Source organism: Heliangelus exortis, chromosome 3 (assembly GCF_036169615.1).
Source record: "Heliangelus exortis chromosome 3, bHelExo1.hap1, whole genome shotgun sequence".
In the NCBI taxonomy this organism is placed as follows: Eukaryota; Metazoa; Chordata; class Aves; order Apodiformes; family Trochilidae; genus Heliangelus; species Heliangelus exortis.
Window position 1 is genome coordinate 65,116,556 of NC_092424.1, and position 17,461 is coordinate 65,134,016.

Below are 17,461 nucleotides of genomic sequence, written 5' to 3' on the forward strand. Positions count from 1 at the left end.
AGCAACAGGAGAGAAAATCCAGGCAGTCTAGGCTGAATGAACATGTAGTAAGTAAGAAGTTTAAAAGATAAGAGTAACTAAATGTTGTTAAAAAGTTTAAGTATAAACCAAGAAAGAGAAGATTATTTAACCTAGCAATGAGAGTTTAGTAGCGATTAGACAAGCAAATATATGCTTTGCTTAGAGTTTTGTTCTTGTTCTGTTTTGTTAATTTGTCTCTTCATTTCTTGGTCTTCCAGTACCTTAGTCTTCTGCCTTCCTCTCTTGTCTTGTCATAGTATAAATGGTTCTGTTGAATTTCAAGATGGTACTATTTCTAGCAATTAATTATTCTTCCTTTAATACCCCCGTTCTAAAAGATGCTTGAATTATTTTCCTTGGGTCCTCTTTGATGTCTCCCCAGCTTGTACTTCTAAAAATAAACCTTACTAAGTTCTATTCTCATTCCACCTGGTACTGCAGTAGTTTGCATCTAAATACCACTATTACTGAGCTGATTCAGCATCACTCTTGTTTTTTGGAAATGTATTGTGCCTGAACTCATGTTTGAATAGAACTGTATTTTACTCATTAAGTAGCTTATGTGTCCTCTGTAGGCACTGTGTAGACAGAGAAAAGATCTTTGCTTCTGGAGAAAAAAAATCTGACTCTTTAATGTTCAGTGGCTTGGGGAGGATTTTAAAATTGTATTTCAAAATGCTTCCTTTAGAGTTAAAGAAATACTGATCTTTTTGTGCATAATGTCAGACCTCCTCCTTTTTCTTCCAAATGATATCCATTTGCTGATATCGATTACAATAGCTAACTCTTTATTTTTTTGACAGAGATGGGGTATTATTTTGGCATTTTCTGACTCCAGATTTTTTTCTGAACATGTAAAAGCAGCCAGCTTACCACTGAAACAGTGCTAGCTAGTCAGGCCTTTGGCTGCTGCTTCTGGTTATGAGTGACCTGAGGCAGAGCTCCACTGGAAAGAGACTTTGCCAATTTAGACATAGAGCTTCCCAGTGAGCTGTCAGCCTCTGTAGAGTTTGAGGTTCAATGAACAAATCTTAGTGAAACAGGAAAGATTGAGGAATATGTCTATGCAAATGTAACTCTGTCTATTGACATCTTGGAGGACTAATATGGAATTATTTGAAAGCACCCATGTGAAATAATTTTATTAGTTATTGTATAGAGGAGTTTGAGAGTATTTGGAAGTATCTGGTCAAAAGCTGTTAGACACTTTGTCGGTAAAATTTCTCCTTTTAGCAGGAACCACAGTGTGCTGAAATTCAGAAGTTCTTAGTAATTATGGCCTTTATTTAGACATTCAAAGTGATCAGAGGGACCTTTGTGAATGAAAATAACTGGAGGTACTGATTTTGGGATGTGTCATGCAAGCAGAAAGGATAAGACAGCAAGATAGATGGATTTCTTCAAAAAGCTGTTAAATTATTCCCAAACTACCAGTCCTAGGAGGTTTACCTAAGTGAAGGCTGGATCTATTCATATTGCTACTGAATATTTTAGAACTCTTTTATCCTTATGTAGCTAATAAAGCTATTAACAAATAAGAAATTCATTCAGCATGGAACTTCATACAGTTTTATAATTTCCATGGGGGGAAAAGCATGTAGATGGAATTCAATAGAATTTTAGAAATTGAGACTTGTTACTTGTCCAGCAGACAATGTGGATTCTGATGGATTGTTCAGTTGGCTTTTGTTTGGGTTTTTTTTGTTTGTTTAGTATATCTATAGGCTACCTGCCCAATAAGTACAGTAAAATGAAGTCCTAGTAACTTTTTGCTAAATAGCCATTTACATTTGTGTTTAGTTGGAGTAACTCCTGTGCTTTTGAAACACTAGAGGGCTCACTGAGTGCTTTTGGAGTTCGATTTTGGTTTTGATGTTATGACTATAAACCTCCAAATATCTAAAGAATAGATGTTCTAAAAGTGCATTTTTTTAGGAGGAAACTTACTTGTAAGCTTAATGGTTTTTATCAAAATCTAGACTTTCTGGAAGAGTTCTATATTAACATTATTATTAGTTAAAAGAGATGAATTAGGTTCCTTGCTTAATAGATTCTGGTATTTTGTTTTCCTAAAGTTTTGTATTTTTTTCAAAATACTGGTTTTGTCTGTCTGTTTGGCTTTTTGTGTTCACACATTATCATTTCCTAAGAAGCAATTAGACAAATGTACCTGAGTAGTTAGACTCAGGAAAATGGGCGGACGTTTTGGGAAAAACCCAAACATTAACATGCAAGAATAATAGTAATTATTATTATTAAATGGTTGTGTGTGGGTTAGCTTCCTGTCTTACTGTCTAGGAGCTGACTCACAACAGGGTAATAGGAGTGGTTTCCATTAAGAGCTCACACAGGCATTTGCAATGCAATATGATCAAAATGTCAATCTGCCAAAAAAACTATAGGCAACTGAGTACATATGGGATATCCTGTAGCTTCGTGTACTTTGTGACTGTTAGTGCTGAACTGAACTGAATTTGTAGCCCCATTGGCAACTCTGATACTCATATGGAATGAGACAGGAGAAAAATGATCCTCAAACCAAAAATTTCACTTGCCAAAGCTTTTGTTTCCTGAATTGACTTGATATGGGAATAGATGAGCACTACATCTCTTATGCAAGAGAAAGTGCAAGGATGTGCTAGGAGAAATAGGAGGGGAAAAGGAAAGGACTCTGGCAGAACTGGCCTGAGCATTTTTAATTTTGTTACAATACTGCAGATTTAAGCACTTTGATTCAGAGTGTTAAATTAAAAGTTTGGTTAAAAAAAAAAAGAAAAAAAAGAAAATAAGAAGGACCCTTCTTCTGTGTGGTGTTCCCAGATTCATATTAAACAAATTAAAGATTCAGATGTGAATTTATGAGAAAATAAAGTTAGACAAAGCTTGAAAAATGTCAGGTTCAGTACCGTGCAGGGTTTAGCCTGCTGAAATCTTAAAAAATTTGTACATTAATATCTAAAGCTGAGCTTGCAGGTCTGGCACATGATGGTAGGGCAGAATAAATCTTTCTTGTATAATATGCAAAATACTGGAAAATGTCAGTTGGTAAATTAGAAAATATGCTGTGGTTAAATGATCTGTTTCACATGATCATGACTTCTGTAGCCAGGGATTGGGAACGCTCCATAGACATAAAGTCTACCACTTGGCTGCATATTCTCAGTTCTGCACTGGGTCAAAATGCCCCATCCTTGGAGAGCTCACAAGCCATTTTTCAGTGAAGTCAAGCAAGGGACCCTGTTCCCACCATCTGGCATATTTGTGCTGTCCGTGTCCTGCAACAATTTCCACAGAGCCTCTTACTTGCTGCCTTTGAGCTAAGATCTGACACCAGGCTAACCTTCTGCTTGAAAATGCTCATGTATTAAGTGCAGATGCCAATTTTATATATTTGTGAAGCTGGACATGTAAGTGCTCTAGAGGAAATTAACTTCCCTGAATTTTCATGCAGCATGGGTGTGCATTTATGCTTCTGTAAGTAGCAAAGAAATGTTTATTGTTACTAGCACAGCAGTACCCTAGAAAAATTGTTGTCGTTTATTGTAGTCTGGCTTAATGAAGATTCTGAATTGATATAATTTGTCTATGTGATTGGAGCAAAGGAAAGAGGTGGGAAGAAAGTGCAGGATTACTATTATCAGTGTGTTCCAAGGCTGTTGCTTTTAAATTTAGGATTATAACTGTTATTTAACAGAATTATCCTTGACACACGTGGCCTCAAAGAAGAGGTCTGAAAGCAAGGGCAGAGCAATGTTGTCTGCTGGCAGCCTGAAGCAGTATCTTTGAAAAGGTCTGAAATTGTCACTTTTTGTCTAGAAGATGACCTTGGGCATTCCCAGCCTTGTGCAGGGCAGGAGGAGGGACAACAAGGAGCCGAAATCTTTCCTTCTGTTACGTAAAGTCAGGTTGCTTGTGGTGGCCCCTAAAGAAGCACTCTTCCTCAGCAGGTGCTAAAGGGGGCTGTGGTAAAGGGAAGTGTTGGACCTGCTGAAGTGGCAGTGGTCCTTCAGAAAGCCTGAGAACTGTATATGTTGTCCTCACTGTATGCTTGGGGAGGGAGGGACAGGTGGGCTTCTGGCTGTGACTCTGGACCACCTCCATAAAGGGCAGTTTGGGTAAGGTCTGGCTGATTGTGGTGGGAGAGAGTGTGAGGGGTCCTTGAGTCAATCTGCGGCCCCGGTGTCTGACATGGTTGTCCTCTGCTTTTAGTGCTGAGATGTTGTGATGGGTTCCTTGGGGCAGTTTCCCAAAGGGGAATTAATTTTTATGCAAAACATGTTTTTGTAATTATATGTGTATTTATTTGTGCAAAAATGACATGTAGAAAGTAGCTACAGATGCTTACAGTAGCATTTCGTAGAAGAAATTTCATCGCCACAGAAGATTATATCATAATAATCTCAAATCTCTTATGACTGTTCTGCCTGCCCACTTTAGCTTTGTTCTGTTATTATCCATTCTGAGTTAAAACCAGCTAGTGTTAGACAAAAAAAGTTTCTTTTAGAATCTGAAAACTATTGTGAGCTTAATTTTCACCTTAAAATTCCTAAAAAAAAAAAAAAAAAAAAAAAAAGCTCAGTCTGTTCCAGCGGTGTATGTACAAGGCAAAGAAAATCTTAATCTTATTTGGATTACTTTGCATAGTAAGTTTCCTTCCTAAAATTTAATGATTTTTATTATGTCTTGATCATAAGCATACAGGTATCAGTAGAGATGTCAAGAAGTGACATGAAATATTGTTATATAAAAATTAAATGCATTCATTAGAAATGTAAAATATTTCTTACATTAACCATACCACTGCCATCACAATTATGGACACTTATTTCTGTACTGAGTGTATGCATAAGCTTAATTAAGCATCGAATTAAACATGTGTAATATTGAGAATGTTCTCAAGTCAGTATTTGCTGTGGGTTCTTGCTAAATCAACATTATAATCCTGCTTTCGTTTCCCTACAGATGATGAAACATGCCTGGGATAATTATAAGCGTTACGCATGGGGATTAAATGAACTGAAACCCATATCTAAGCAAGGACATTCAAGCAATTTATTTGGTAAGTAGAGTGTATTTTTGTGCCTAGTGACGTTAGCATAAAACAGTAAATCAGCTGAAGAGCTTATAGGTGATAAACACGTGTTCTTCTTACCCTCTCTCATGCAGTATGGTGTTTCTTCATCATATATAGAAAATGACAGTATATCAAGGGGATGCTTTCTGTCACTTTTATAGATTGCCTTCTGAATGAGAATAAATGAAGCATGTCATTGCTGCATGATAAAGATGTAGTTTTGTTGCATTAAATACTGCCCTACCTTAAACTTTACCTATGAAGTGGAACTCATTGATGTCACATTCCATAAACAGGAAACAAAAACTGTAATGGGGAAAAAAAAATCCTCTGTGAGGAGCAAAAGCTACTCTCTGCTGTCATGAAGGTAGCTGAAGCTGTCTACAGTTCCCAGGAATTTATTTCCATTCCTTAAAAAAAAATTGAAAATTGTTAATCTGTATCAGTCATGCTTACTTGTCAGGCTTTGTCTTTTATGAAAATAACCATTATTTGCACCTCTAAATGTTGCGCAGGTGATGCTTAAATTATGCTCAAGTTGTTATTGGTGTAGAACAAATGTGAAGTTGAAAAGTTCTAGTAGGAAAGGCACATTGCAGAAATTCATTGTAATGAGGCAAAATTAGGGCTGGATAAATAGCAGCTGAAGAGCAGCAGCATTCTGAGGAAGCATAAGAAAACAGTACTATGAACTCTTCAGATTCACAGAAAATTAGGAATTAAACTGTTTTACAGCAATCTCTGTATTCAAATAGCTTCTGTTTTCCAAACAGAAAGCTGAAAAATGAACTAATTTCTATAGCTGAGATAAAATCAATACATTACTTTGATTTTAACAGGAACTTATTATGTTGAATGTTTGAAAAAGATAGTTTAAAGTGGAAACCGTTCCTAAAACAGTCTAAATAGAGCACTTATCAAATTTTCAGCTATATTTGGAAGTTGCTAAGAGACAGCAGTTTGATTACAAAAATACTTTTGAAAATAAAACATCTACATTGATCTTGCCTGCACTGCTTGTCTACATAAGGTAACATTAAAAATATTGCTAGGTAATTATTATAGAGTTAGTTATTGGATATTAAACATTAATTGGGTGCTTGAAACCAAAATAGTTTGAGTGGATTTCAGGGTTAACTTAGTCTTCTCTTCTGTTTTCTTGAAAGTAAAATTTTAAAAAATTACCTTCATTCAGATGAGTGATAGTTTTTCTGTTTGATATCATATTTGAATAACTGTTTAATGCAGTCCTGTTTTCTTGGAGGACAACAATGGAACATGATGTTGTGAAAATGAAAATGCTAAATCTAGTTTCGTTGGTACCAGAAATGGTTTTAAAAATTTCCAAGATTTGAGTTCCTAATGATAATGCATGGATTCACAGAAAAAGCAGTATTATGTATTAACTCGTGAAATACTTAGCAGAAATTCTGTGAATGTTGTGTAAGAGTAATTGACTGCAGGCTGTGTTCAGTGTGATACAGGACAAGTGTTGAATTTGAAACTGCCTGTGTTCAGTGTGATACAGGACAAGTGTTGAATTTGAAACTGCCAGATCAGTCTAAATGCAGATCACTTTCTCATCATGGTCATGAAGTATAAGATCTTATTGCTGAAGAGATTTCCTTATTGATCTTGGTGGAAAATCTCTTTCTGCTGAATTGCTTTACAGAATACTAAAGAGCAGCGTATATGCAAACTGTCATAAGCTATCCTTTTCCTCACTCTGTAACCTCCTTTTTTTCATAGTAGCATCCTCAAATCACTCATATCACTAAATCTGTACCTTAATATGCCTTCTTTTTAATAAAGTAATGACAGGATGAGCTGGTTTGGGGTTTTGTTGTTGGTTGTTTTTATTTTGGTGGAGGTGATGGTGTAAAACCCAGGCCATGAATGAAGCCACCTTTTGAAGACAAGCAGCTTCCTTGATCTTGCTGGTTTTCTGTGAACAGCTTGTGTGGACAGTTTACTTTATATGTTGTAAGTAATCTTTAAACTGGTAGGCTGTAGACACATTCATGTTATGAGCAGAAGTTTTTTCCTCTCACATGTGCACACTAAATAGAATTACTGTTTGGGAGAGGCTGAAACATAAATAAACAGAAATATTTCTGAAACATAAATAATTTTGAAGTATTTCAACTTCGGTCCATTTCAAAGTCTTCTTAGCACATCCATGCAAGGTATTTATTTCTTTCTATTTTCCATTTTAGCTCCTACCATGTTGTCTTAGGAAGTAACGTTATTGTGGGATTTTTATAGTTTACTCCAACTGCAAAGAATTCAGTTGCAGTAACAACTATTTGAAAAGGCAGAAGTGGAAAGTCAAAAGCTGTTGTCTCCATAGCATTCTTATTAGGTTAATTTCAGGAAGAGTACAGGTGTTTCTAGACTAATTAAGTAGTTGGAATAGCTAAACATCTGTTGCACTGTGCCTGTGCATCAGCTAAACAAGGCATGTCTCCTGTGACACTTGCTACAAGAACTAATCATTCTCCACCCAGCACCTGGTAGAATGTAAGCTCTGAGTAAGTGCTGTTAACTTTTAATATTTTACCCTTTGAAGTTTCAGATTATTGTTAATGTTTGTTTAAACAGAGCTTTTTCCATTTACCCTCCTAGTGTGGAAGTGGCAAAACCACAGGTTTGCCCCTTTTTTTTTTTTTTTCCACAGCACCCCACCACTGGCATCACTGACCCCTAACCCTGAGCTGTTCCTCTCCAGGCTTTCTGTACTAATTTTAAAACTAATGAGCATTGCTGCACTGGTGTTTTCTGCACGTAAAATAAATGTTGCTAAAGGCCTTTTTTAATTATCAGTAACTGTATTTCATGTGCAGTACTGGAAGTTTAATAATATTGTAACTTGTGGGCATTGTATAATTTGAAAGTGAAAAAGGACCTTTTCTGGAGAGCAAGTGTAAGGCATTTAATAAATACGCACAATCTGCAAAGCTGAAGTACTATAATTTAGCAAGAGCCTGTTCTTCCCACTTAGAACTGATTTTTGGAGTTTGTTGTACAGAATATTGAAGTGTATGAAGATTTTTAAAACCTGCCAAAAATCATACTAGACTCTCTTGCTTTGTGCAGCAATGTGGTTTTTTAAACTGTAAGTTTATTACTGTAGCTCAAGAAAATTAGCTGTACATGTATTGAAACAACATGTTGATTTAAATGGAAAAGCTTCAACATCTTCTCCCACACACGTATCTTGTTTCCTTTCACTGATGGTGCTGGATTCTGTGGAATTCTGGATTTCAGTATGTAGTCTTAATCTTGGAAGTGAGCCTAACATCTTTCCCAACTAAATTAATAGAAAGTCATCTTAAGAACAGCATTAGCAGATATGTGGATGAATGAATGGCTCAGCACAGCATTCGTGTGAGGAGGTCAGGCTGCACAGCTGCTGTTTTTGTTTTTATGTTTGTTTGTTTTTCAAAGAAGGTCAGTATGAAGCCAAGTTGATTGCTCATTCAGATTTCTAAAAGTCATTTTTAGGGATTATTACTGGCCTTCTGCAGAGATCCAGTACAGCTGAGGCCACGCACTCAAATTATTTAGCACAGCGCTGGAAAATCAAGTGGCCAGAGTGACATTTTGGCAGTGCTAACAAGTTACTGGAGGTTGCTCCAGCAGTGGCAAACTGCATGCAGATCTACATACCCAGAGGGGTTCCCCAACAGATGATAACTGCTCTTAAAAATAGTAAATGGGGTCTAACATAACTATCCATTTAAACTGACATACGGTGACATGGGAGATGCAATTCAAAGTTAAAATACAGATCTGATGGACTTGGAGACAAAATAATTAGTAAAGGTTGAAAACTTATCAGGATGATGTCTGGAGGCCCATAAACAGTGGCATAGATAGCGTGAATAAAGATATATTTTTTCTTGTGGGGAGCAATAGCCTTTGTGAGGGGTGGAAATATCATATGAGAAGATGGCATGTTCAAACAAGCAAAAGAAGGTGGTTCTTGATGAATTGTGTAGCTGAGCTGCATGAGTGCCAGAAGTGTGGTGGATGCCAAAGGCTTCCATGGAAAGCAGGGAGATAAGCAGTGGAAGAGAATTTCTTCGAGCTCCAATAAATACAAAAGTGCCAGAGCTGGCTCTGAACTTCACAGATACACAAAATACTAGAGATGGGAAGAGTATTCTAGAAATATCACAGCATTGTTTCATGTTACCCATATGAAAAGTTAGATCTGTAAAAAATTGAAAGTAGTGTTTCTTTTCCCATTCTTACCAGCTGGTAATAGTGACTGAAATTTATAAAGGTTGTTGGGCTTCTGCCAATACTTGAGGAGGATTTTTTCCATGTTTTGGCGTAGCACACTTTAATAATTAATCATTCTTGACACTTTAAATTGCTAATGATACTGGATAGGAACCTTTTCAGTGAACTTTTAAAAAAAGCTAAACAGTATTTTAAAGTGTGAGTCAGCTTTTGAAACAGTGCTCTTAACCTACAGCTCTAATCAAAACATGAACTTTGTCAAACCTATATGTATTCTTGAATATGTTGAAAATAATGCATTTCAGAGTCATTACTGTACAATTTACATTCATATAGAGCTGAAAAAATTGGTGCCTAGCTGATTTTTTTTAATTTGCGTGGTTAATATTAGAAAGTATCTGATCATTCCCTGTGTTGGGAAAACCTCAGCTGTTCTTAATGTCCAGATTAAGAAAAAACGTGATACATTACATTTCCTTATTTTTGGCTGGAATTTTGAGTCTGAAATGACAAACAGGAGATAGATTGCAGAGAATAAATTGCTTTGACTGAGATTCTTTAATTTATCATATCTGGAAGGTGACAAGTTTGCCTCACTGGCTGAAAACAATAAAGAGTCTAAGAAGATCAGCATGGGGGCTGAGTGCAATTCAAATGCAGCTATGAATAAAATTACCTTTTTCTTTTCTACAGTAGTACATAGTAGGCCTAAAAAGTAATTCTTATGACAATAATAGAGTAAATATATTTTTGAACTGTTGCACTCTTTTGAAGGGATATCTATGATTATTTCTATGTGCTAAGTTTCCATCACATTAAAAAAAGCAAATATGATAATGTCCTGTATTAATTTTCATACTTCACAAGAGAAATAAAAAAATGTGACTGTTTTTCTACATGAGAAAAACAACCAACATTCTGTTCATCTTTTACAATTATGAAACACCATGAAATCATAGTTTATGACACTTGTCGGATGGTGAACTGTTAATGGTCAAGTGAGCTTGTTTGTAGCATGACCTGAAGCCACTTCATAGTTCATCTTTCCTTACCTTCCATTTCTGTCATATGCTTTGCCACTGTTTCCTTCCAGTCAGAATATGAGACGTAGTGAAAAAAGAAAAGCATCTGAATTCAAGAAGAGTAAGGGGCCTGGCTTCCATTGTGTTAAGACAGTGCATTAGGATATATGTCTAAAACTTTGTTCCATGTAATGTTGTGTATGATATGCTTACAGTTCCCAAATCTTCAAATATATATGTGTGTATTTTTGTATAGACATCTGTCTCCAAATGTATTTGATGAAGAGGAATCTAGATGTTCTGGAGAACCAAACCCTAAACTTGTTACACAAGGGACGAGAGGAAAATTATAAACAACTATCAAGTGCACCAACATGCATTGATTCTCATGTCTTGCCTGTATTCTATTTCAGACTCTTTTGGCAAAAATATAAATTGTGTCTAAAAGCCTGGACTAGTCAAATAAAAGCTTCTTTTGGCCCACCCTCCAAACAGTTTGGCCATAAGCCAGCTGTGGTTCTTAAACCATATGGCCACATATGCTCTGTCACAGAGCTGTGCTAATAAGCTTGTCATCTGTAGCAGTTCTTGCAGTGACACCCTGGAAACTCATAAAAAGTTAATCATCTTTTGATCACTTTTTTTATTCTGCACTGCCTCCCAGCCTCTGAGGTGCTATTCTGTTCTCTAATGTAATCTTCTTTTCTTTCTTGTCTGCATATACCTTTGTGTTGTTAAATATTAAAAAGCATGCTGCTTAAATGGACCCACTGTGTACTACCCAGGGGTGATCTAGACTGCTTTGTGCTTTGTATCACACTATTCTGAAGCGTTGGGTAATCAGCCACCTTTTTAAACGTCCACAAATCTTGCTAGCAGTATTTTCTTTTTATCTTCTTATCTTCTTCCATATCCCTGCTAAAGATTTCAAGTGTTAAACTGGAAAGCATGTTCTGTAGATGTTGTTTGGTAGTACACTTGAAGTTTTATGTTGACAGATTTATTTTCTTTCTTTTCAGTTAACTGGCTTGTAGGCTATTCATCACTTACATGGAATAAACGATGCTGTTAGTAAAGAGGAGAGAGATAAACAAGCAGGTTTAACAAAGCAAGTAAAATGGAGCATATATTAGTATTTGTTCTGGAGGTTTTGGTAGAGATTTGTGTTTCAGTTTCGTGGGCTTGTACATCTGCTTCTCTCTTTTGTCATCAAAATTACTAACTTCAGGCTTATGGTTAATGAACTTCAAGGCCATTTTCTCTATCCTGAGATATACTATTTTTTGTATTATCTGCAAAGTATATCTGTAAATACCTGATGTGTATGAATTTGCTGCAAGTATTTCTTGTAATATCTTCCCTCTGCCTAGGGCAAATATGAAACTCTACCACAGTGACTGCAACTTTGCTGCCACTTTTTATAACACAGTGCTCACTGTTAATCAAATCTATAGCAGTACCTTAGGATTATAACAAAAGTGTTTTCCTGTCCAAACACTGTGTCATGTGAGTGTGTATTATAATTTCTTAGCAATAATCTCTGCCTCTTCAAGCCTATGCTGTGTAATTAATTCCTTGGGAATGTTGTGTAGGAACTAACATGAATGATAGCTGTTTTAAGAACTTATGTGGTATGCTTTTAGAAGAATAGCATATATAGGATCATGAAATATGTGATCTTGAGAAATATTCTTTCTTTTTATCTTTTTTTTTCTTTTCTCCCTTCCCTCCTCTTGTTTGTCTGACTGGTTATAAATGAGTTGTTCAGCTCTATAGTTTCTCTTAGACTCTTAAAGTTGGATTATTCAGCTGGCAAATTTAATGTAAACTAAAAGTCATTCAGAAGTCATCATTCTGACCTCTAAACTGACACTTCGCATTCTGAGTTCTTTTATCAAGAATTTTGAATTGTAACTGTTTGAAACAAACTTGACTATATAATTGTCTCACTAATTGCTTTATTCTGTTTTCTAGACCCTTCAGAATAATAGCAAAAGTTGTTTCAAATCAAGAAAGAGCTACTTGAGATTCTCCCCCCTTTTTTTTTCTTTCTGCTTGCAGGGCAAAGTTTATGCTCTAAGCAGGGCATGTAGGCCAGATTCAGAGAAAAAAAAAAAAAATCATGGGAAGTGGGTGACTCCAAAGGCAATTTCTCAATAAGGCTGAATTCTCCTCTTTTTCTTCCCATTCAGTAGAGAGTACTAAGGTACTCAAGTAGTAATCCTTGAAATTGAAAGCTCAACTGTTGCTAGCTGTATTACAAGAGGATTATCACAAAGAATGTCATTGCACAGTGAGCCTGTCACAATTCACTCCTGGAAATCAGGTTATAGATGATATTTTCCTTAAGTAGAGCTCAGTTTTAAAAGTTCACTGGGAGCTGTTTTTGATGTGTATAGTTACTAAACATATTCAGAGTAGTGCTGAAGTTGTATTCCTGAGCAAATGTCCTCCAGCAGTTTTCCACAGTCATTCTGACTTTCTCATGAGTTCAGGAAAAATACAAGTTGCTTAGGAAAGTTTAAATGAATGCTTTTTCTTTAATATGAGAAAAGAACAGTCAAGTTCCAAATAAGGTCTGAGAAGATATGATGGATGCTTCAGTGGAATGCCTGAGGGAAAAAGTATAGATTAAATCCTTCATAGTAGTAAAGGGTTGTTCCAAGAAGGATGGTATAAGCAAATAGCAGCTGCTAAAAAGAGAGGTTGTCTGGTTCTGCTAAATGTACCTAGTAACTGCTAAAATAATCTCAAATGTTATTTTGTGTAAGAGGAGAAAAATGAAAAATTTATTTTCTTCCTGGAAGCTTAGCTTAGGAAGGTGATGTCAATTCTGCTGTATGGAAGTCTCTGATCCAATCACTTCCCCATTTCATGAGGAAGCAGAAAACTTTAATGCTAGTAAACACTGGAGTTGACTTTAATAGTGGATTTCCTACTTAAATATGAATAAATCAGTTCTGATGCTTGATGAGTCTACAAAAGTTATTTTAATCAGGTATTTCAGAGGCAAGATGATAACCATGTTCTGTAAAGTTAGTTGTAGCTATTGTCTTGCTATTTGCCCAGTGCAATCCATTGCTGAATAGCCAGCTATTTACCTGAGTCATTAGCCCTGTTGGGGAAGAGAGGGATTGGATCTAATGACTTCTTGGTTTCTTGTAACCTAAATTATTTTGCAATTCTAAATGTTTAACTATCTGTAGTTAAACATATCTAAATGTTTAACTATTTGTATCTAGGTTCTCTAAAGTATCTCTTAATGGTAGTTACCATTTGTAACGAGGACTGCTGAAGCCAAGGTTATAAGTATAAAGTTGCGTAAGGCAGCCAAAATTGAATTTTTGACACTATGCAGTAAATAGGAATTGAAACTCTTGTTAGATGAAAATGATGAAAAGCACGGGGAAATCATTTGAATGGCTTTATTTTCTTTCCTACTCTACATAAACTTTTCAGTAGAGGATCATGAATATTTAATCCATTCTAAGTGAACGTACTTATGACATTTCAACTTCCAGCATTAGGTGAAGGCTAAAATCATGTTCCATAACAAGAGTTTTAAGGATGCTCTGAAAACTGGTGTCTGGCAGGCTCTCCTGAGCTGAGAAATTCACATTTGTACAGGTCTCCCTTTGCTGTGTTGTGCAAGTTACATGGTGATGCATGTAATATTTATTTTCTTATTTTTTTTTTTTTTCATATTTTTTTTCAGAGAGGGTGCTTCTTAAATGGCTTTCTTAACTGAAATGTGTTGGGTACTTCCCAGCTTCTTAAAACTTCATGTATATTTTTGAGTATAAAGATACAAAAGCAACTGATTTTTTTTCACTCCAACCTGGAAGATATAGTAATTTCTCAGTTTATTGAGATTTATTGTATTTTATGAATTACTTTTTACAGTGAACTGTTCCATCAGTGTTTAAAAATGCAATACATGCATGAAATTAAAATGCTGAAAATGAAGTGCATTGGAACTCCTCTTCAAAACTTAATTGGTAGAAGAAATACTTAAATATTAAAATGTTGTGTTGTATCATGGGAATCAATGATAAGGCTGTGAATTACTAGTTGCCCACTTGAATGTTTATACACACACTTTCTAATAGGATTGATAGAAACTGGATTTTGAAAATAGAATTAACTTAGATTAATCATATGTAACTTGAAAGCCTTCTGTTGGAAAGTAAGTCATTGGCTCTTCATGTGTTTCAGGTAATATTCAAGGAGCAACCATAGTGGATGCCCTTGATACACTCTACGTCATGGAAATGAAAGAGGAATTCAAGGAAGCCACGGAATGGGTTGAAAAAAACTTGGATTTCAATGTGGTAAGTGGCATTGCTGATTAACATTTAACTCTCTGTTTAGTCTCCAGACTAAATGAGAACTCATTTCTAATATTGCAAGCATGATACAAGGCTACAGAATTTAGATCATTGATAGACAGAAAAGTCAGGAAGCAGAAACATAAATTTACTGCTCTGCTGATATACCAATTTTCAGTCTGAAAAATTTAAGTAGATAGGAAGCAACAAGCTGGGCAGAAGGAAGGAAATAGAAATATTTACCACTGTAAAGTAAGCAACAGGCTTTATATCTGTTTGGATAGAAGCAAAGTTTCTTACAAAAGTTTTTCTTTTAGAAGGTTCTTCAACAGGCAAGAACCTCTGTAAAACTTCGGTTAAATTGGGAAGTCTGTTTTTGGTGTTGTTTTTGAGGTTTTGGTTTTTGGTTTTGGGGTTTTTTTTTGTGGGCCAGAGTATTTATTGTAATTGTTAGGCACAGAGAGGTACTGGAGTACCTCTTCTGACTGGTGTAATCAAGTAGGGAGGCACTGCAGGCACGGTGCACTGAGCACTTTAAAGTTCATGTAGGGGACACACGTAATAGTAGAAACGCTTTGTGAAAACAAACTACTCTTTCTAATGTATTATGCAAAAGTCAGGGTTAATTAGCTTCTCTTACATGCCTAAGAATTAATTATCACTTAAGGGAGGAGGAGTTAATAACAGTGGGTATTATATAGTTTATGTAAGCAGCAATTTAGTGTTCATTTATGTTTACATTAATAATGTAAATACAGGATATAAAACTGTGCTTCTGAGTGGTGTCAGATATCTGAATTACATTCTAACTTTATCTAGTGCATGAGATGTTTTTTTTCTAAAAGAATTTTTTGAATATTAAGTTCCTGTCTTATTAGCATAGCATTATTAAGAATTTTTAAAATGTAATAACAAGAACATAACATAGTATATCATGCTCCACTTTAAAGGAAGAGCTGAGCTCTGCTTGAAGGAACATCAGAAAGTGCTGCAGAGTGATTTACATTAATAAGAGTAGAAACTTTGGTCTTACATAAATCTTGCTATATTTTGTGTTAACAAGTTCTAGATTATATTGCCTGCATTTTAAGCTTCTCCTGTTAACTTATGTACTTTAAAAATTAGGTAGTACTTACTTTCCTTTTTTTCTTAAAAGCGATGAAGTCGTTCAAAATGTCTTGAATTTTTGAATTGCTCTAGTTGGTCAGTGCAGCAATCCAGAAGGTTTTCCAAAACTACTTTACCAATAATATTGATATGTATCAGGTGCAATGCCTTGTTCCTGACATTCCTGTAAACAGCTACCCTGAGTTCAACACCTCAAAAAATTATCTTCATAATACTTCACACTCATGCAGAAGTGAATTTTACATTGGAAACTGTAATGAGTAGATGAATTTTCTCCAAGTGGAACAAGGAAATGTAAATAAATAACTGTAACACCAACTTTAATAAATAATATCAGTTTGTTTAATGCCTGAAGTCTTTGAAGCTACTCAGCTTGTATTCATTTACTTTTCCACTTTAAGTTCTAATTTCAAATGCTGCTTTGCATTTGTATCTTACAGTTTAAACTTGGAAATGACTTAACACAAAGAACAGCAGGGCCCTCTCTTGTGTTTAAGCATCTATCATTTACCAGGCATTACTTGCATTTTCTCCATCGTTTTATGCCCTCATGTTTGCTCCTGTTTTAGAAACCATGGAAGCCATTGAGTTTTTAATAACTGACACACTGACATATTGTTAAGTGTTATTTCTTGTGAGCAGTATAAAACACGTTTCTGTAGGATGTTTTTGGTCATTTCCTGGGCTGTGACTGCTTTATCAGCCTTTGGGGAAACACATTTGGCCTTGATCTGTAGAAATAGGAATTTTTTCCTCTCAATTTAATCTCTATGCTTTTTAAATCTTAAATTTTCTTTGAGATGTTCTTCACAGAAACAGCTGTGACTATATTCAGTGGCAGAATCTGTTATCTTTATATTCTTCATCAATGAAATTGGGTAAAACAAGTTTTCCTGTCTAGAAGTTTGTAATATGTCAGACACTCACTGTGCATGTTTAAAGATTTGGCCAACAGTGGATCATTTTCATCACCTAATCAAAAGTTGCCAAATGTCACTGTAAAGTAGATGCTAGTTTGTCCACATAAAATGATTTATGGAATGAAGAGGGCTTTATGGGAAATGGGCATAATTTCATCACACTGTAGATTTCAATCCCTTAATTTAGCGCATTAGGTGTCAGGGTTACTTTTGTTCACCTTTGTGAAAAAGGCAAACTCTTGATTTTGAAAGAAATTTCTAGATAAGTTAATGCCAAAACTTGTGGATTTTTGTAAGCTTGTGAGTGGATGTGTTTGGAAGCTTCCCATTTTGGAGTATAACGTGCTTAGGCTATTTTTATTATAGCTGGAGCTAGTAATCCTGAGATTTTATAGCTGCCATATCCACGTTGCAATGCTTGGAGCTTTTTTCTGTTGTAACTGCTGAAATCCCTTGTATTTTATATCTTGCTACAGTTTCAGCCAAACTGAAAAGTCCTTCAGGAATTAAGTTGTATTTTCTGGTACTGTCAATATTTTAAGAGATTTAGATACCTTTGGAAAGAACTGACATTTAGCAGTGGCTAAATCCATCGTCTTTGCATCCTGGGTGTGTTCTCTGTTTTCCATTAAATCAATTCATCTCCTTGGGGGGTATCTTTGCTTTTCAGTTAATATAGCTGAGGATTTGGTCTGACCTCCTCACTCATGCTGCTGCCCA

General features: G+C 35.6%; 1 protein-coding gene across 2 annotated transcripts in view; it reads left to right on the forward strand.

Annotated features, from left to right (window-relative positions):
* MAN1A1 (mannosidase alpha class 1A member 1) overlaps positions 1-17,461 on the forward strand; it is a 133,434-nt gene that overhangs the window by 32,023 nt on the left and 83,950 nt on the right. Inside the window, exons 2-3 of one of the 2 annotated variants that reach the window (XM_071741052.1) lie at positions 4,984-5,080; positions 14,581-14,696. In XM_071741052.1, the coding sequence (XP_071597153.1) occupies positions 4,984-5,080; positions 14,581-14,696 (213 nt within the window). Of the gene's footprint in view, positions 1-4,983; positions 5,081-6,969; positions 7,079-14,580; positions 14,697-17,461 lie in introns of those variants that run through there. The other variant, XM_071741053.1, reaches the window with a different exon arrangement.